Genomic DNA, 19,332 nt, shown 5'->3' with positions numbered 1-19,332 from the left:
TCATTGTATCGAAATCTGTTTTCTTTTCCGATTTCCGTTACGGCTGGTCGAACTAGGAGAAACCATACGCCGCACACCAAGGCCTTTCTACAACCTTTCTCATTAATCTTCCCATGTATGCAATCAGAACATAGCTGTATCACCATAATCGTATGATAAGGCTCCGGGGTGTCTACCTACTGAAATTCGAAACGTGTGAGAATGCTATACTAGAGTCGTCGCCGAAGACGAATAGCCTACACCTCTTTTTTGAGACGTCTCGAAAAGGTTATCGTACCCTGTCATAATCACCTACCCATGTCTTTTCTTGTTTATCAAGATCCCGCATCTTATTAAGGTCTATAAAGCTCACCATCATGAAAACATCGAAGTTCCCACCCGACGTAATGAACTTGAGTTGCTTTGGCGCTCATCGACGCGATGTGAGGAATGGTGCAGAAATCCAGTATGTGCAATGTCATGCCCCAAGATGACACTGAGAGAAATCACCCTACGCCGAAGTAGATCCCCTGGGATGCGTTTGCAGTCACGCTGAAAGCCCAACCAACTCAACCGCGTATTCTCGCATCCGTGCTTCCAAACGCCATCTCCAATAGCCTGTTTCTCAAAGGAGGCACGGGCGCAGACTCGAACACAAACACCAGCCTGTGATTCACACACCAGGCTCTTGAGCTCTTGGAAGATACCTTTATGACTGTCGCTCTGGCAAAGTGATTGGAAGCCTTGGCCCTCCAAGGCACTTCCTCGGGACATCGGACATTTGCCATCAGAGACAAGAAATAGACTAGGCGTTGTTAACCAAGTAACCGTACCAAAGGGATCGATTTTCGTCTTCTCTGTTTGGCACTCACACGGCTGGATCCGGAGAGTCGGTGTGCGGCAGAGACGTGGACCGCGGCTTCTTCGTTTGCACTGCTCGCCTTTCCTTGTTTGCAAAGGGCAGAGCCCACCCCAATAACAAGACGATCGTCCGCGCTGGTAGTGACGGCGTGTGATACAACGACAACACGAAATTCTTCTGTCGGTCTCGTAGGGAAAGAGAGATTGAAATCGCTTTCACTACGCTACTAATCCGACCAGTACTCATCAGCTGGCGGGAGGTGGCACTAGGGCTATCACGGTACAAACCATGCGATTAATGCTGTCAACGAAGGCGTCCATGAACGCTCAGGGTATCATACGGAGAGTAGTGCATTACTCCGGGGTAACACCAGAAGTCGAAGTATTGAATACAAGCGTCATGACGGACACGGTGGTGATGTGATTGTACTGTACAAAGTACGAATATCAAAGGAGCGGAGAGCGGGGGAGTTGTCGGCGCCGCGTTTGTAGTGATGGCGCCGAGCAAGACGCCAAAACAGATAGACAGAAGATCCAACCAGAGGACACTGGTGCTTTATAATTACACAAATGCTACACATGATGCACTTATTGTAGCCAAACATGACATTTGATTTTTTTCATGCGTTTAGGTATGTCGGTAGTTCTATCTGGAAGTCTCAATGCATGGCTCAATGCATGGTTGTATAGAGCATCGCAAAAGAGTCACCGCAGCGATGGAAACAAGTATCTCACCACCCCCAGCCTTCTAATCCTCCTCTGCGACATGGCAATTTCTAGAGTTTGCTGCCGAGAAAGAAAAGGCTTGCAAGACGGGCAGCGCTCGTGCTTGCACATCAGACGCCGGGAGAGCCTGCGGCAGCACAACCGCTCGTTTTTTGACCACCCCAAGCACACATGACACTGCCACCATTTGCCTGCCAGTGCGAGTACCAGTGGCCGCAGTAATGGCACCAAAGTGGAGAAGTCACGGTCCCACACACTGTGCTTGCGTCCATGTAGCGCATTCTGGATGCTGTTCTTCCCCCACTCGGTTTGCGCCTTTGCTTTCTGCCGCGCCTCTTGCTTTGCCTTCTTCTCTGCCTCTTCCTTTGCTTTCTGCTTCGCCAGCCTCTTGGCGCGCCTCTTTCTGTTGGTTCGTCCCATGTTTGGATGGTTGACGTTATTGATGGAAGGGCTGGGAGTAGCACTCGAAGTATTTTCGTGAGCGGGAAGGTGGACTTGAAAGTAGATGTAGGTGTCGCGAGAGATGAGGGAGATCATGAGAAGGAATGGAAAACTGTTGGGGTGGAAGAGCAAACGCAAGCGACAAGCAGCGTTTCTTATAGTTTTGATGGTAACCAAGAGGTCCGCATTCATCATCGAGATGCCAAAAGCCGGATAGTATCAGCGAAGAGGACAGAATAACTACTGTGCTCTGGAATTTAGCACACTTGCTTGGGAGAATAGCTGTTGGTACCGCATCTCAAAGCTTTCACCAATGGTATCCGGAGCTGGATTCTTGAAATCCCAACAAAGGAACAAGTAAACAGGCCAGAAAAGGAGTGAAGATACGTGGACCAGTTCGCACTATATTTCGATTGTCTCTCTGGCCGCCAGTGCTGATGTCTCGGGCTCTGGCAGCTGTCACACTGAAGTCCTTCCCAGAGTCACCCGCTAGACACTCAAGTGAAGGTTGACCTTTAGGCGAAGGGTCAAACTCCAGGCTGGATTTGAGTGGCAGAGAATGGCGAGAAATTACGTGAGTCCTGGGGCAATGATTCGTCGTCCTGGAATATTGTGAACACAGTATCCCGAGCCCAGTGGACTACCGCCAAGTACTCACGGTCGTCAGCCGAGATTTGTTCTTCAGCCCGATAGTACTGTTATGGTAATCGTGAGGGCCTAGGCTCATCGTCATCGTCCGGGGGCTGGGTTGTAGTTTCCCGGCGCCGGGGCTCACCAGGGGACAATCGCGCGCGTGGTAGGCACCGTTCTTCCGCGCTTCGCTGCTGGAGCTAGACGTGTCGCTTGTTGTCTTCTTGGGATGCTTGGCAGGAGGCAACTCGACCAGTGCTAGGGTTCTATCAGCTTGTCTTATTACGTCGGAGTTCAATGGATTACTCGGGAACGCCGACAAATTGAACATGCTCGAGTATAAACAAACATCTCAGCCTGACACGTATTATATATCATATTGGGCATGACAAACGTCTCATTTCTTAGCCAGTGGCCGGGCTGGGCACAGCAACTAATGGTATCGTAGTAGAATCGAGTTCGATAATAACTAAGATTCCTATTCTACTGTGAAGCTATGATGAGTATGATCAAGGACCAAACCCCAAAGAAGTATCATGTGTGGGCTATTTATTAAGCATAACGATGCGAGTACCCGAGCATTGATCATATAGTCTAAGAATGAAATCCTATGTATCCTTCGTGTCCTGAAAAGTAGAATGCATGCTAGCTAGGAAGCTCTATAAAATGAAGGTAATCGTTTTCTAAAAGTCCAACCTCAACAGATACCGTATCCACTGAGAAGACCCAACCCCCTCAGAAAACCCACTGCTGGCACCAATGCCTCATCAACTCCGGGGTAACAGGCTGCACCCCGCGCATCGTGGGACTCGCCGCCTCCGTGCGGGCCGTCTCGAACCCCTTCGCCCGAGCCGTGGTGTCCCGCGCCGCCTCGCGGTACGTACTCAACAACTTCACACCAGGATTAAGCTCCGCGTCCTGGGCCGCCATCGACCCCAGACTGGCCTCCAACGCATCCACCCACTCCTCGAACGGAACCACCTTCGTGATGCGGTCGCCGTAGAACTCGCACAGCCCCGGCACCAGACCAGCCCAATCGACCGCATGCGGATTGATGGCGTGGAAGTAGCGCGCTCCCTGCTCCTCCCCGTCTTCTTCAGCTCCATGAACCTCCGAACCATCCTGCGACCCCTTCTCCCCCTCCACCACCCCCGAGACCTCCATAATCACCCCCGCCACATCCTCGACACACATCCACCCGCCCGCCGCCACCAAACCCCCCAGTGTGCTCGGCAAAAGCCCCAGGTACAACGAGCTGCGAACCAAGCTGGGCACCCACTCGCGCACATTCCACATCCCCCGTTCCCCGCGGGGCCCACCGACCTGTCCGACGCGGATGATCTTGCAGGGCACGCCAGACACCCGACTGGCCGTCTCCAGCACCCGACTGGCCACGAGCTTGGACTGGCCGTATCCGCCGACCGCGTAGTCCCACTCCTCGAAACCCTGTTCCGGGATGGCTGTGGCCGGGGAGGGCCAGTTGGCGAGGGTGCCGACGCTGGAGATGAAGCTGATGGGGATGTGGTTGGGAGATGCAAGGCTGAAGTCGAGCAGGTGGCGGACGCCGCGGATGCTGGATTCGAAGGAGGAGAGGGCGAGGTTGAAATTGACGGGCCAGGCGTTGTGGATGATTTGGTCGACGGTTTGGGTGAGCGCAGTGTAGAGGGTGAGTGGGAGGGCGAGGGTCGGGTGGGTGAGGTCCGCGGTGTGGAATTCCACGCGCGAGAAATCGGTGGGGAGGGAGAGCGTGCTGTGCGTGATTTGTTGGCGGGTCGCGGCGTTGGGGTCGCGGTTGAGGCAGATGATTTTGGTGATGTTGGGGTTGCGGAGGGCGGTCGAGAGGAGGTACGGGCCTAGGGTGCCGGTGGTGCCGGTTAGGAGGAGGGTTTGTGGGGGGTTGCGGGAAAGGGGTTTGGCTGGGTCGAGCGCGGGGAGGGTTGTGGTGTATTTCTCTACGAGGGTGGTGTAGAGGGTTTCGTCTGTGGGGGAGGGCTGGAGTGTGGATGAGGGTGTGCTGGTGGTAAGGGAGTAGGCGTAGGTGGCGAGCTGGGAGATGGTCGGGTGGGTGTAGATGGTTTGGGCGTCAATGGCTCCGCTATCGGAGAGAGGGGTTGCCTTCTCCAGGCTCGCCCGCAGTGACCGGGCCAGCTGGATGGCCTGGAGGGAGTCTGCGCCAGCGGAGAAGAAGTCCTGGTCGGCGCAGAGCGTGGGCAGCTTGAGCACGCTATGCACCAGCTTACGCACTGAGTCCTCGAATTTCTCGCTGGAGGTTAAGTCGAGGTCCGCTGCTACCACAGACGCGTCGCTGCTGGCTGCGAAGATGCGCTCGATGTCCTCGGCGTAGACCTTGACGACCATGGCACGCTGGATGGTGCCCTTGCCCGCCCGCGGGAAGGGCCGTTCCGCATCGGAGAGGAAGATGTAGTCCCGCGAGATGCGGCCGTGGGCGACCGTCTCGATGTTGACTTTCTCCACGATCGGCCACACTTCATCGAGGAATTGCTGCTTCTCCTGTTCGCTCGTCGGATGCTGCGCCGGCTCGATGATCAGCGCAGCGTGGAAGTAGTTGCTGCCGACGACCTGTGCACCCCGCACCCCCGGGTGGCCCATCACGGCGCCTTCGATGGTCGTGGGGTTGAGTTTCTCGCCGTTGGAGAAGATGATGATGTCGTCCGCTCGGCCGACGTAGGTCCAGTGGTTTGGGAGGGTGGGATGAGGGCGATACAGGTCCTTCGTACTGAACTCCTGCAGCTCTGGGAAAGCGTAGAAGCAGCCCTGCAGACCGGGGTGGTTTTTGTCCTTGCGCACGATCACTTGCTCGTAGGTGTCCTCACCGAACGGGCGCCATTCGATGCCCATCAGCTTCGTGGGAACGATAAACCAGGGCCACAGGGTGGCATCGGGTTGGTTGTAGTAGGGCATGTAGATATACCTGACATATTCAGTGAGCAATTGTTGTCCGCACCGCGAGCAAAATCCACTTACTCGGTCGAGCCAATGGCGTTGACCAACTTCACACCATGACTTAACAGATGGTTGGCGGGATCTGGAGCGACGGGGCCTAAAGGTAGAGGATCCGGTTAGCAATTATCCTCACATGGGAAAGGGCTGCACGCACCCCCTGCAAATCCCACTGCATGGAGTTTCTTCAACTCCTCGATCGCTACGTCCGACCGCGACATCTGTTCCAAGACTGCCGGCGGCATCAGTGTAAACCCCGCGTCCGTATTCTGCAACCAGTCCACCACATTGTCGCCGGTGATGGGTACGGAAGGATCCCGAAACGCGATCGGCGCATCGTAGTAGAATGCCATCAAGATCGTCGGCGCGATGCCTGCAGTGTGGAACAAAGGAAAGATATTAAGGTAACGCTTGTTGGGGAACTTGGCCCAGGTCGCCAGCCAAGGCAGATTGCCCTCGTACTCCGGGACATAGCGATGGAGGTCGTTCAGGGCGAGCGTGCCCTGGTGGATGACGACCGGCTTCGGCAGCCCGGTACTGCCGCTCGTGTGCAGCACCACAAAGGGATCCCATTCCGCCTCCTCGAAGGTCTTGGTGTAGGGGAACGGGGCGACCTCTGTGCTCACCCATTCGTCCCATGGCGTGACGGCCACGCGCTTCATTCCGGGGCGCCTCTCGACCCACGGTTGCACCATCGCGGCGTTTTGTGCTTCATGGTAGAGCAGGTTGCAGTCGGTTTTCTCGAAGAGATTCAGCTGTGCTTCGACCGAATTCCGCGGCGAGATGAAGAGTGCCTGGTAGCCGGCTTTGACGGCGCCGGTTGCGAAGATCGGATACCGCGGGTCCTCCAGCCCGATGTAGGCGACGGTGGGAAACGTCCCGGGGGTCGGAGTGCCACCCTCCTTGGTGAGCATGTGCGCTACGTAGTTGACGGCGTTGGCGACCTGCGCCCAGCTGACGCGTTTCCATCCCGCCTGGGGATTGCCGTTGCTGCGAGGAACGGACAGACACTCGGCATCGGGAGTTGCGCTGGCCGTCGCGTCGATGACATGCGGGATGAGCCGTTTGCCGCACTCCCCTCCCAGGAGTGGCGTGGCGGCGGAGTCCGTGTAGGTGCCAAAGACGTTCATGGTGAATGAGACCCCTCGTGTATGTTGGGTTTCTCAATTATCTTGTGGCAGAGACACACCTATTGTGGGAGGGGGAGGGGACGAATGTAAATATAGTCGTATAGTCCCGGCGACTCCGTGTTTGGTGGGGCAAAAGCGCTGCAAGCGTTGTAGATGATAAGCTACCACATCAGGTGGCTTAGGGTTCAGCTGCGCCATCACAGCTCGGCTGCTGCTTGCGGCTGCCGAGATTCGCCTGTTCGAGCAAGGCGGACTTGGGTTGCTCCAATGGTCGATTGATGTGGCGTTGCGCCGTTGCGAGAAGCTGAGAAATAGCGTGGGATCAAGTTACGAGTTCACTCCAGTTCACGGAAGGGCGGGCAAGATTAGCCGAGACACAAACCATTGGAAACGATTCAGCTGTACGGAGTACTCCGTATTATCTTTGCCAAGCAAGAGTTCTAAAACGTGACAAAGCCACATTTCTGCTGCCTATTGATGAAGGGATACGGTATGTACAGTACATGATACCTGGGCTTGACAAAACGTATGTACTTCAAGGCTCGGTCGGAAGACCACGGCCTCGGCAGTGTCAAGAACTTCAACAATAACTTTGAAGTGTTCAATACCACACCCGTACGGTTCGTCACATCCAGCCAACTCAGTGGGATCATGGATGGAACAATTGGGGATCTGGAAGGTCGAAGGAACACCGAGGCCCGGCCCGCCGTTGGGATTGTCACCGATTCTCCAGATCTCAGGAAGTGGGCCCCGGCAACAAAGTCCGCGAGTCAAATCAGCAAATCAGCAAATCAGGCGCGAGAGATAGTACACCAGTAAACTGCAGTCACAGGGTGCTAGACCCCTCAATCCTTTTCATTCTCGCTACTGACCCCCAGTGGTCATGCATTTGATCTAGTGCGGACAACAGGTGCGCTGATCTCTCCCGGTCTTCTTCATTGTCATAGGAGCTGACCGACCGCATGTGCTTTAATATCCGATCGGTTTCTGTTTCCACCAGCTCTTCCACCTCTTCCAAGCAGCTTTTCACCGGCTGATGCGAGGCCAGTCCCAGCGACGCCACTAGGTCGGCCCGAACTCGAACCCTCAGTTCGGCGCGAATCAAATGTTCCAGCCGGGCGGCCATCAGCGGCGCGCTGAACGGGCCTTCCTGGTGGGGCCAGGCGTAATGCGCCTGAAGGGCCTCCCACCGGACGGAAAGGTCCTGGCAGCCATCGCCCACAAAGAAGATCGTCGGCAGCACGCCCAGGTCGACCAGCAACGTCGGTCGCTGTGGAAAGCGGGCAAGAAAGCATTGGCTCCGATGGAGCAGATCGCGGTACTGCGGTGTGAACCGCTGCAGCGCCGCTAGGTCTCCGTGGAGGGGCCCCGTCTGCAAGCCGAGACCGACGGCCGTCAGCCAGATCTCGAGCACCTCAGCCCCACGCTGATCCCTCGGGCTGAGCCTACTGTTGTCTTGCTCCATGCGGAAGGCGCGCCAAAAATGCCGGGCGCGGTGGTATTGCGCCGTGAGACTGGCTTGCTCCGCCAAGACAGGCGCGGCGGCAGCAGACTGGAGTTCCGCGGGGGACATCCGCCAGCACTGCCGGATGAACTTGAAAAAGCGGTTGTAGAGGGGCTCCAGCATGTGGCGGGCGGAAGAAACGGTGTGTGGGCCTTTGGAATGCGAGGACCATGACGGCCATGTAGGGTCTACTGCCGGTTGGACCGCCACCTTCGATCCTCGAGACGCGTCTTCTGTGCTGCTGCTAGCGTCACTGCCCTCACCCATGAACAAGCGATCACTGCCAATCTGGGTATCCAGATGTCGGAAGGCATGCAGCCAAAAGAGATGAAGCGGTTGACCGGCACTGCTGAATGAGCGCGGATCTTCATCCAGGATGCGCAGGCCAGCACGGATATGCTGCACGGCAGTCCCAAACTCCTGCCGTACCACGTCCATGATCGTGAACAACAGACAGCAGAGTAATGTCACCTCCCGCATCTGTGGGTCCCGTGGATTCCGTCGACGCAGGCAGGCGAAGGACCTCGTGGACTGTGCGACCGCCATCAATTCCCAGACGGTGGACCCGCCCATCAACCCAGGCTCGATGTGCTGGTGCACCGCGCCTAAGGCAACGACAGCATGCCAGACTGCGGGTTCCCGGCGCACCATCTGCAGCACAAATTGCTCCCATATCAGGGAGTCGAAGTAGCTGAGCACGTCGGGAATCGTGCGGGCTTGCACAAAGCCAAAGCAGCGGCGCTCATCGGAGGTACTGGCCCACGGGACGGTGACTGCGACCGGAGGCGACAGTGGCAGTCGGTCGGAATGGCGCGTTCGTGTCGTGGGGAGAAGCAGCCGATGGGCATCATAGCCGTCGCATTGCCGTCCAGTCGAGGTGCAATTTTGGCACTTGCCTGGGGTTTCGTCGCACTTCACGTGGCGGGCCCTGCCGTTATATAAGTGTCAGCCTATTCGCTGCCTAGTCGACTACTGGCTACCTGCGTACCGGCACGTGCGACAGCCAGTTTTCGACCGTTTCAGTCGGGCGCGGCGGGTTCTTCCCTGGTTCATCACAGAGTGCGGACGGTATGCGGGGGATTAAATAGCTTTAGAATAGAGGAGGTGGTAGAAGAAGAGACGTTGCGTAAGATCTTGGAGAGAGGAGAAAAGAAGCCATCGCTAAATCAGGCAAGGCAGCAGTCACTAGAAGTGACTAGACAGGGATCTATGATGATCTGCACCGTTTGGTTGCCGAGGCATGACTCGATGCAGCAGCAAGGCCCAACAGCTCTGACTGCAGGTTTTGGTTGAGCACTGAAGAGAGACGAGGAAGCATAAATGGTCACCGATGGTCTAACTACCTCGGAAGATTGGTCGCAGACTGAGAATGACTCGGTGTTTATATGGCCATGCAGTGGGTGCTATCAGTCACTCACGTGACGTACCGAGGCGGGGCTTTTGTCTCGGTCACTGCTTTGGGAGGAAATATATAGTCGACTTGTCAGAAACAGCAAATTAGCCAACCTGTCGACTCATCTTTCTAACTTGAAGAATTATGCCCTTTGGAATGTCCAAGATTTGCTTTCTTGCCTCTTATGTTTGTTTTTGTTTTTCAAGTGCCACAGGGCACGGGGTAACAACTGAGCCTATGACTAACTCTCAATTTCCCTGCTTTGCCTTTCTCGCCGAGCCCCGTCTCTAGGCTTCTCAACCCGCCTTCTCACCAACGCGCTCTAGATAAGCAGAAATAGATATGTGCTGTATCTTCTCAGTGAAGAGAAGGAAATAGAGACATTCCCCTACCGGTGAATGTTGCTTCTTTGATATCTTAAGCGTATGGCTCTCCATCATCCCTCCAGCAGACCGCTGTCGGACGGATCTCGTGAAAGTCTTCGCTTCTCATGCGGGCTTTGATGTTAAGGATTTACCGACGCTTCTTCATCTTCTTTGCTACCACTACCAATGCTTTCTGTGGATGGTTGCCGAGAGTTCTGGATTACCAACCGATCGCGTTCCTTCTATGTCGATTCACGATGTGTCTTTTTGCAAAGGCTGCTGGTAGGTTATGTTTTTGTGTTGTATCAGGTGAGCATTGCGTGGTAATCGAGGTGCTGAGTAGGAACGATTCTTAAGGTTAAAAGTTTGAGCCAGTCATTGCTGGAAGCGGGAAGCAGTTCTGAAACTTGGGTTGGTGGAGTTCCAATTGCCCGGTTTTAACGGGTGCCGCATAATCGATGTTGCCTGATGTCTGCTGGTGATTCGAATTGTCTGAACTGTTGCTTTGTTTGGTGTTATTAATCTCCGGGAAACCCATTTATCGCTAGTCGATCTTTCTACATACTTAGTAGTACTGTGTACGGAGTACTGTTTCAAGTGGTCCACATGTACTCGTACGACCAGCCTGCCGAACTGACCAAGTTATGGCACGGCCCGAGCGATCAGCATGTGCCGGGTCTGCACAAGGCAACTTACTCCGATACCGCCGTTAGATGACGCAGCTCCCATACTCAAGTCCGGGGATTGAGTGGACGGGAAGATTATTTACGCGCATGGGCCCACTGATCGTAGTCCTCACAACTCAATGCAGGAAAGCTTCCGCAAACCAGGCGCGGCAGAGAGACCGGATGCTGCAATAGACCCTACCTTATCCAGGTTAGAGTACAGCCATTACCACATTTCCCAGTCCATGCCGAGAGGAACCTCGGACTTAATCTTCGCAAGGAACCCCAGCCGACCTTATAGATGGTTATAAGTATGGACAAGGGTATTCCTGCAGGTACGACAGACTGACAAGCATATCCCGGTCTGCGAACATCTTTCTTGCCTGCATCTTCACTTCTATTGCCTCAAAGATCGATGCCCTCATTCAAGCAGTCCGCCCTCGCGGCTCTGGCCGGTCTCTGCCTCTCTGCCAGCGCCAGCTCCAGTGCTTCCAGCCAATGGCCCACCCAGTTCACGCATACCTCGCTGGGCAATTTTAGCCTTCCCATTCCCTCCTTGGTGACCTTCGGCACAGGTGTCATTGGCGGACTCTTTCGTCCCCTTTCCAGTGCTGATCCAGCCAAGGCTCGGATCGGCATCCTCGTCATGCATGCCGAGCAGGACTACACCACCTTCTACCCCTGCAGTGAGCTGCCCGTCCGTGGTTACACCACTCTCTGCTTGAACAACGCCCAGAGCAAAACTGGTCTCATGAATGACCTCGACTTCGAGACGATGATGACGGACGTCGGAACAGGAGTGCAATTCCTGCGCAACTTGACCGACATTGACCAGGTGATCATCTGGGGTCACTCCGGCGGCGGTGCGATGATGGCTGCGTATCAGAACGTGGCCGAGAACGGAGCCTCTGCCTGCAACGGCACTGAAAAGCTGTACCCCTGCTCCAGCGCGATGGATGGCTTGCCCGCTGCCGACGGAGTGCTGCTCATCGATGCCAACTTTGGCCTGTCCACCATGACTCTGCTGTCTCTCAACCCTGCCATCACCAACGAGACCACCGGCGCCGATATCAACTCGGAGCTGAACTTGTACAGCGCGGCCAACGGCTGGACCGAGAACGGGGCCAACTACACCACCACGTTTGTGCGGGAGTTCTTGGCTGGCGTTGCCGCCCGGTGGAACCGCATTCTGGCCTCTGCGACCGAGCGCAACGAACTCATTGCCGCCGGTAACGGAGACTACAGTGATGACGAAGGATTGGTCATCCCCGACGCCAACTACCTCGGCTTCAACAACAAGCTCATCACCCAGGACGTGCGCTATCTGGCCCACACTATCTACAAGTGGCCTCTCCTGCACAAGGACGGCAGTAACACCACCCAGGTTGTCCCATCTGTTCGCGTCGCGTCGGCCGGCATTCCCAGCATGGTCGACTCCTTCTACGATGGAGCGCTCAAGACCACCATCACCCGCTTCCTGTCGACCTTTGCTATCCGCGTCGATGGTGATAACTTCCGGGTCACCGCGGATAACATCACTGGTGTCGACTGGACCTCGTCGCAGACTGCTCCCATTGGCAGTGTTCCTGGCATCTCTAAGCCCCTGCTGACCATGGGTAACACGGGTCACTACGAGTACCTCAACGCCGAGAAGATCTACCTGGCTGCTACCACCAAGGACAAGTCGATTGCCTTTACCGAGGGAGCCCAGCACACCATTGACACCTGTACCGCCTGCGAGAGCTACCCTGGACAGTACGGTGACACTGTCAAGACTGCTTTCAACTTCATGGACAAGTGGCTGAGCCAGCCCGGCCGTTTCATCTCTGCCTAAGGGATGTCACCACGTTGGCGGCGATTTGACACCATATGTCTCCGTGCATTCTCTACACTGATACTAATGTACAGCGATATCTGGGTAATACATCACCTGTATACACCATAGACCTATCGCTTTTAACTTTGAAAAGATAGGTCATGGGATTGTACTGTACCATATATAGTGTTCCATAATAAAGTATCCAGTCTAGCTCAGAGCGTTCAAGATCGAATTCCTCGCAGAGTGCTTCAAGTAGATGTATATCCTCGAAGCTGAAAACTACTCTGTCCAGAAAAAAGTGAATGTATGACTAAAAGGTCCTGTATCGGATTCCACATGCTGGGTTCTTCAGAAGGGCATCAGCACGGATCTTCTCAGGTATGAGCGAGGTGTGCTTTCGCCTATTAGAAGTGAGTATCATTTGATGATTGTCAGGCATTGATCGAGTGACTTTTCATCCAGTTTCCTCTTCTGACTGCCATACTCGATTGTTGATGTCTAGCTCGCATTGACTGAGACTTGACGCCTGGGCTGTGCATCCAGAAGCAGCCACCGATGCAAACACCTTTGTTTGTATTGCTACCTTTGATCTCACTTCTTCCTCTCACTTTCTCGCTCTGCTTCCCTTCTTTCCTCCTCAACCTCACTTGCCTTTCCCATCCACCCGAAGTGTTCATCATCGTCCTTCGTGTTCCTTTTAATCGACATCTTTCAACTATCTCCTACAACCTACGGTGTAATCTTCCCCTACTGTCAGACCTACCGACCGCCATCATCATGGGTCGCTGGGGATGGCGTAAGTGCCAACCTCACTCTCTTACTTTTGTGATTTTCTATCCTCAGATCAACGATGCTAACCTCTTTCCCCCCCCCTTCGTCAGGCCTCTTCGAAGGCAGTCGGGACCTGGACCTCCTCAGCGATATGCTCCACTACACGGGTCAGGCCGACAAGAAATGGTTCTGGAATCTGGAGGACACAATACTGGGCCCCGAGACCGCCACCACGCCCGCCGCCAGAGCACACATGCTGCGACATGAGGTCCTCCCCTATATCCGCCAGAAGCTCGACACCGACGGCCTCGGGGAACAGATGCTCGCTGCGTGTCGCGCCAAGGAGGGAGACAAGGAGCTCTTCGACCCCCCCAAGTACACAACCATCCTCATGGGGGCTTTGATCATGCGGGCCGGCGGCCAGATCAGTCCTGCCTCCCTGGAGCATCTCCGTGCACTGGTATCACAGGTGACCTGCAACGTGCGCTACGTGTTGCCCTTGGCTGACGAGGCGTTTCGCTCGCCGGGTCGCGCGCAGTTCTTGGCTGCTCTGTACCATTACCAGGCTGGGGTGCCACGGAGTTTTGAAGTCACGAGGTTAGTTATTCTTTTCTGTTGCTGGCGTATGTGTTATGGATACTGATGATGCTTGTGCAGCTGCTTCCACTGTGGACAGATCGAGTCGGATGTCGGACACGCGCTTCGCAGGTGCGGCAGGTGCAAGGAGGCTTGGTATTGTGACAAGGTTAGTTGATGGATCTCCGGTGCAACGACATGAGATATGTGCCTGATGTCTCTTGGGTAGGACTGTCAACGCGGTCACTGGCGCGACCACAAGCACAGCTGTGTTCCCGTGGACGAGCGTCGTATGCTTAACGTCTAGATAATGGATACTGTAGTTTTCGCCATCGGTTTGTGGTCACGCTATCAATTGCATAACGCAATGTGGAGGACGGGATTTGCTGCTGGGAAGGTTGGGTTGTGTCTTTCTGAAACCTGTCCTACGGTGCGCCTTCCGGTTTTGTCAGAGTAACCAAGATCATGATGATGATGATGTTATCGTATTTGTCTTTGCTTGACATGCGCGTTTATCTCTGCTGATGACAATTGTACTGTGGTCCTTTTAAGTATGTGTGTAGTAGGCTGCCAGGTCTTCGGACCACCTGTCAACAGCATTCCGGGTCGTCGGGTCCCAGCGGTGTTAGCCACTCGAGTTCCTCGCAGCGCGTGGTTAAGCCGTACTGTACCCCATAAATACATGTCAACAAATATACTTCATTCTGGTGTGTTGGCTGTAGATCGTCTTGTGTTCTGCCACGTGTGGCCACGCTATTTGGGGAGAAGATTCCTGCAGGTGTTCTTGTAGAAAGTGGTTCCCCCACACTTACTTTCCACTCTTCTCCCTCCTGTCCCTTTCACACACCAGTCGAGTATTACAACACATGCCTTATATCCAAAACGAAAGCCACCTCTCCCAAATCAACGGCCAGAAAGTCTGCTCAACACATTAGCTTAGCAAATTTGCTTCGTGGTACCGACTCGTCAACCTGCGGAAAGTAGATGTACCGTACACATCCCTCGCGCCGCATGCTGCCGGCGGGCAAGAGGCTAATGCGACAACACAAATCGCCATCGCTGAAAAATAATATCTAGGATCAAAGCAATGATAACATACTGCAACCGCCAGAGAGAGCCTGAGATAACGATATCGCACAGATTTTCCCCGCCGGCCGAATAATGCTATCGCAGACTACATCGTTAAGTCTCCCACACCGTCGCTTGTCTTTGATAAACGTACAATGAAGACTCGCATCCAGTAAGAGTGGTGTGAAAAGACCAGAAGCGCAAAGAAACAAAGAAATATCACGATGCAAAGCAGTTCCAAGCAGTGATGGACACTGGCACCTTTGCGAGTGCTATCGTTCATACCGACCATATCTCACACGGGCGACACGAAACGTCCAGTCATACTGTCGACATGTCTCGAGTCGACGATTCACTCTGGGCAATTGCCCCTGTTTCCTTCTTGACCCCTACCAAGGGATACCCAATCCTCCCGCCCCCACAGAATCTCCGCTTGACTGTCCGCCTGCTTGTCTTTCTGGTGACGCAGTAGGCCCCGATACGTTCCCACTCAACCCAGCTACAAGCCCATTACTCCCAGCCCCTCACCGTGGGTCGATGACTTCACCCAGGTGAACACCCCTGTCGGGTTGAAACTGATAGTCTGGAGGCTGGAGAGCTATCGCGATGAGGACGGTTAGGTCAGCCCATGGCTAGATTGCAGATTCTCCGGCAGAAGAATATTACAATGGGTAACCCACTGTTTGAGCCTCCTCGGCCGTGATGGACCTCGCTCGAGGCATGGCGGACCCCTGGTGTGTCATTGACGATTGGCCTGGCGAGCGCCAGGGAGGCCAGCGCGGAGAGCATGAAAATGATCAGACTGAGATTCATGGTCGCGGTCTAGGAAAGAGTCTGGTGGGAAAGAGAGGGCATTGGGTTTGCCGTGGGTGATGAGTGTCTTGTCTGACCTGGCAGGGCACCCATTGCAGGATGGGATGTGAAGGACTTTTCAATATGGTGGAGCCGACTCTACAGTAGTTCTGATCATAGACTTACCAGGTGCGCGACATTCTCGAGATCAGCCGTTGACCTTTCGCAGATCATATTGGGCGCAGAATCCGGTGAGTGATCTGAGGTGTACGGCGGACGATTGCCGCCATCGGGCAAATAAGTTTTTTTTTTGCTAAATCCTTTAACCGCAGATCTTACTGCTTATTTTTTAAGAATAATATAAAGCACTCTTCTCTCTGTATATGTATATTTATTTTTATTTTATTAGCTATATCTTTATATATTAATCTTGAGCCTTTTAAAGCTGAAATTATTTTTTTTTATTAACAGAATAAGTCTGCTACAAGTATTACTTCTATTCTTTAGAAAAGGCACTTTATTTAGATCGTAAAACATATAATTAAAAGTCGATTAAGTATCTAAAGTATTTAAAAATAAGACTATACAGCTACTACTAATCCAGTTCTATATAGAAAAATTAAAGAGTTATTTTTTTAGTAAAATTTCTCTAAGTTAGAATTTTATCTAGTATTTTAAAAAAAGAATTATTCTATTTTAAAAAGAATTTTTAAAAAAACTTATATAATACTAGAACTTATATACCGGACGGATAATCTATTAGAATAATAACTTTAGATAAATAAAACTACTAAAATACTTTTTAAAAAATTCAATAAAAAAACTATTTAAAAATACGGCTAATAGCTTTTTTATTTTTATATATACAGCCAGAATCTAGTTATACTATAGTCTATATTTATATATATTTCTAAAAGCTATTACTAATTATTTAGAGTTTAGTAACTGGTTATTCAATATTTATTATATAATTATTTCTACTGCTATAGAATAAAGAAAATATAATTTTTAGTAATAATAAAATTTGTATATTATTTCTAATTCTGATTTTTTCTAATTAATTAATAGTTATATAAAGCTGCAGCTATATATTATTAAGATTTATACTATAATTAATACTTACTTTTATTATATTATCTAAATATATACTAGTATTATAGTATATATAGTAATTAATATTTTTTACTAATATTTTAATACTGTATAACTGCGTAAAAGTATATATAATAAGATTTAATTAGACTATAAAATAAAAACTGTTATATTTAATAAAGTCTATTATAAACTCCGCCAGATATATAAGTTGTAAATTATATTAGAAGAATATTATATCTATAGAACTAGTACTGCTAATTAGAAAATTAAATCTTAGTAAATATAATTAAATAAAGTTCTACTTATTTAATAAAAAGTTTATACAGCAAGATCTATCTAAAAATAATTATATTAATTAATATTAGAATTATTTTATAACTCTTTAGAATACTAGTTTTTTTTTTTTCTAAATTAGATTAAATAGCTCTGTATACTATATATATATCTACTTTTTACAAGCAGATATCTTTATATAAATAGATTAAAATAAATATTCTATTTGAAAGCAATTAAAATAATCTTAAATAATTAATAATAAGCTATTTATAAACTACTATTATTTATAAAATATTATAAAGTATAGTCTTACTGTATATAAAAAAATATTGTAATAAAACTTATAATATATATAAAATTAAAATATTAATAAATATTTGCCTGCAGAGACTTTATAATAATATTATATATAATTTTAAAAAATTAGATTTAACTCTAAAAAGCTACTAATAGTTTTTTTTTTATAAAAAAAAAGCTTTTTTTTATATAGTCTATTTTTAGCTACGTAAACAGATCTTAATATATATTTAATTATATATTATTTCTAATTTAAAACTATCCGTATAATCTATTAATATTTTTAATTAGTAGAATAAATAAAAATAGAAATAACTAACTAAAGGTTTCTGTTTAGTATTATATATTTTATTTACTATACTATATTATAATTTAAGTATTTATTATTTTTATCTACTTGTTTTTTTATACGAGAATAAGTATATTTAAAAAATATTTTTTTAATTTTTTTAAATAAAGTTTTGCTCAGCTACCGGCAGAGTTTATTTAAATTTTCTTATATAATATTCTACTTACTATATTTAAAATCTTTATTTTAAAAGATATAGTTTTATTAACCTAACAGTAGATTCTTTTAAGAAAATACTATTAATAAATATTTTAAATTTTAGTTTCTTTTAATCTTTTATCTATATAAGAGGCGAGAATATTTATTATTTTATTTTTCTGTAATAAAAAAACCAGTATAAAATATTTTTTTAAATTATTATTAGTTTCTATTTTTAACTTTATAAAGATTCTGATCTAGAAACTGGTAATATATCTTTAACTAAGTTATAATATTTAGATTTATTAATTTATTTTAAGTTTTATATAATACTAATAGTATATATTTTTTTAGAATAAATCTAAATCTGTATTTTTAACCATATAATACTTTCTATAGATAATTTAATTTTTAAAAATCTTTTATTTTATTTATATCAGAACCGACAGTATATATAATAAGATAATAATAAATTTTGACTAGCAACAAGCCTACTAAAAAAAAGCCTATTTTTTTAGTTTAAAGATTAATATTATACAGAAAACTAGTAATTTTTTAAAGACTTAGTTTTATATAGTATTAAATTAAGTCTATTAGATTCTATTTATTATTAAGTGCCGTATGGAGATGCCTATTATTAAAAAAAAATTAAAATTAAAATAAAACTATTTATATTTTTAAAAACTAAAAAAAAGGCGTCGAAGGATCTTTTTATATAATAAAAAACTAAAAAATCTTAGGATTCTAAATCTAGGCAGTTGAAGAAATCTTAAAAAAGTAGTATATTTAAATATTTACTTTTAGTCTTTTTCTTACTATTTTATTATATAAGGTGGAAATATATACTGAAAATAAAAAATAAAAACCGGTTTATAGAATATAAAGTTTTTTTTAATTTATAAATATATATACTTTTAATAGTATAATTAATTTTTTTTATATAGTAATATCTTACTTGTATAGTAAGTTCTTATCTAATATTATAATTTTTAGTAATATTATAATTTCTTTTTTTTTTTTTTTTTTTTATAATAACTACTACTACTACTATTACTATTACTACTACTAAAATAGCTGTATATATATTTAAAAATAATAAGTCTATAGATAAGCTTAACTTTTTATTTTTTTTTTAATTTTATATAAAATTATATTAAAAAAATAATAAAAACTAATAAAATAAAATTATATAAATTTCTATCTGACTCCGGCTGCTGTACTGTTTTTCTTTCTATTATTAATATTACTAAATATTTTATTTATATATATAAGTAGAGTGGCTAACAGCCAGGTCAGGTCAGGTTAATTAGAATTTTTATACCTGACCGCCAGGTTATAGCCAGATTAAGAAAATTTTTATATCTGATTATAGTATAATTAAAAAATAGATAATAATCTATTTTAATTATTCTTAATATTAAGATTCTTCTACTATATCTGTTTAGATTCTAGTATAATTAAAATATACTTAGATTAAGCGGTTATTAATCTAATTA

At 48.1% G+C, this 19,332-nt stretch overlaps 5 protein-coding genes across 5 annotated transcripts; 2 read left to right on the top strand and 3 right to left on the bottom strand.

The window, feature by feature from the left end:
• Positions 1–3,245: 3,245 nt before the first annotated feature.
• BO95DRAFT_419737 (acetyl-CoA synthetase-like protein) lies at positions 3,246–6,781 on the bottom strand. The gene is made up of 4 exons (XM_025584507.1): positions 5,756–6,781; positions 5,623–5,698; positions 3,784–5,569; positions 3,246–3,747 (listed from the first exon to the last, which is right to left on the bottom strand). Exons 1-4 carry the CDS (start codon positions 6,726–6,728, stop codon positions 3,373–3,375), a joined length of 3,210 nt encoding a protein of 1,069 aa, XP_025439358.1. The 5' UTR covers positions 6,729–6,781; the 3' UTR covers positions 3,246–3,372.
• Positions 6,782–7,124: 343 nt separating this feature from the next.
• Positions 7,125–9,327, bottom strand: BO95DRAFT_445573 (uncharacterized protein). Its single transcript, XM_025587178.1, has one exon. It carries the CDS (start codon positions 8,881–8,883, stop codon positions 7,555–7,557), a length of 1,329 nt encoding a protein of 442 aa, XP_025439357.1. The 5' UTR covers positions 8,884–9,327; the 3' UTR covers positions 7,125–7,554.
• A 1,974-nt stretch (positions 9,328–11,301) lies between these two features.
• BO95DRAFT_369801 (uncharacterized protein) lies at positions 11,302–12,489 on the top strand (the record flags this gene model as incomplete). Its single annotated transcript, XM_025582890.1, has 2 exons — positions 11,302–12,051; positions 12,115–12,489. The coding sequence occupies 2 exons, from the start codon at positions 11,302–11,304 to the stop codon at positions 12,487–12,489; spliced, it is 1,125 nt and encodes a 374-aa protein (XP_025439356.1).
• A 1,009-nt stretch (positions 12,490–13,498) lies between these two features.
• BO95DRAFT_455472 (zinc finger MYND domain-containing protein) lies at positions 13,499–14,128 on the top strand (the record flags this gene model as incomplete). The annotated part of the gene is made up of 3 exons (XM_025588339.1): positions 13,499–13,842; positions 13,903–13,990; positions 14,051–14,128. The coding sequence occupies 3 exons, from the start codon at positions 13,499–13,501 to the stop codon at positions 14,126–14,128; spliced, it is 510 nt and encodes a 169-aa protein (XP_025439355.1).
• A 1,260-nt stretch (positions 14,129–15,388) lies between these two features.
• Positions 15,389–15,702, bottom strand: BO95DRAFT_466439 (uncharacterized protein; the record flags this gene model as incomplete). The annotated part of the gene is made up of 2 exons (XM_025589212.1): positions 15,389–15,487; positions 15,556–15,702. The coding sequence occupies 2 exons, from the start codon at positions 15,700–15,702 to the stop codon at positions 15,389–15,391; spliced, it is 246 nt and encodes an 81-aa protein (XP_025439354.1).
• Between the last annotated feature and the right edge of the window lie 3,630 nt (positions 15,703–19,332).

This window comes from Aspergillus brunneoviolaceus, assembly GCF_003184695.1.
Source record: "Aspergillus brunneoviolaceus CBS 621.78 unplaced genomic scaffold BO95scaffold_60, whole genome shotgun sequence".
NCBI lineage: Eukaryota > Fungi > Ascomycota > Eurotiomycetes > Eurotiales > Aspergillaceae > Aspergillus > Aspergillus brunneoviolaceus.
The sequence above is the reverse complement of the archived record's forward strand: the minus strand, read 5'-3'. Positions and strand labels throughout refer to the sequence as shown.

What these genes read in the sequence shown, in the direction of transcription:
- BO95DRAFT_445573 (XM_025587178.1), bottom strand. Translation starts at nt 8,883, where the DNA reads ATGGTGCGCCGGGAACCCGCAGTCTGGCATGCTGTCGTTGCCTTAGGC.
- BO95DRAFT_419737 (XM_025584507.1), bottom strand. Translation starts at nt 6,728, where the DNA reads ATGAACGTCTTTGGCACCTACACGGACTCCGCCGCCACGCCACTCCTG. An exon ending in TGCAGTGGGATTTGCAGGGG is followed by an intron (nt 5,699 to 5,755) that starts GTGCGTGCAGCC and finishes CTCTACCTTTAG; the next exon opens with GCCCCGTCGCTCCAGATCCC. An exon ending in TTATGGAGGTCTCGGGGGTG is followed by an intron (nt 3,748 to 3,783) that starts GTGGAGGGGGAG and finishes GATGGTTCGGAG; the next exon opens with GTTCATGGAGCTGAAGAAGA.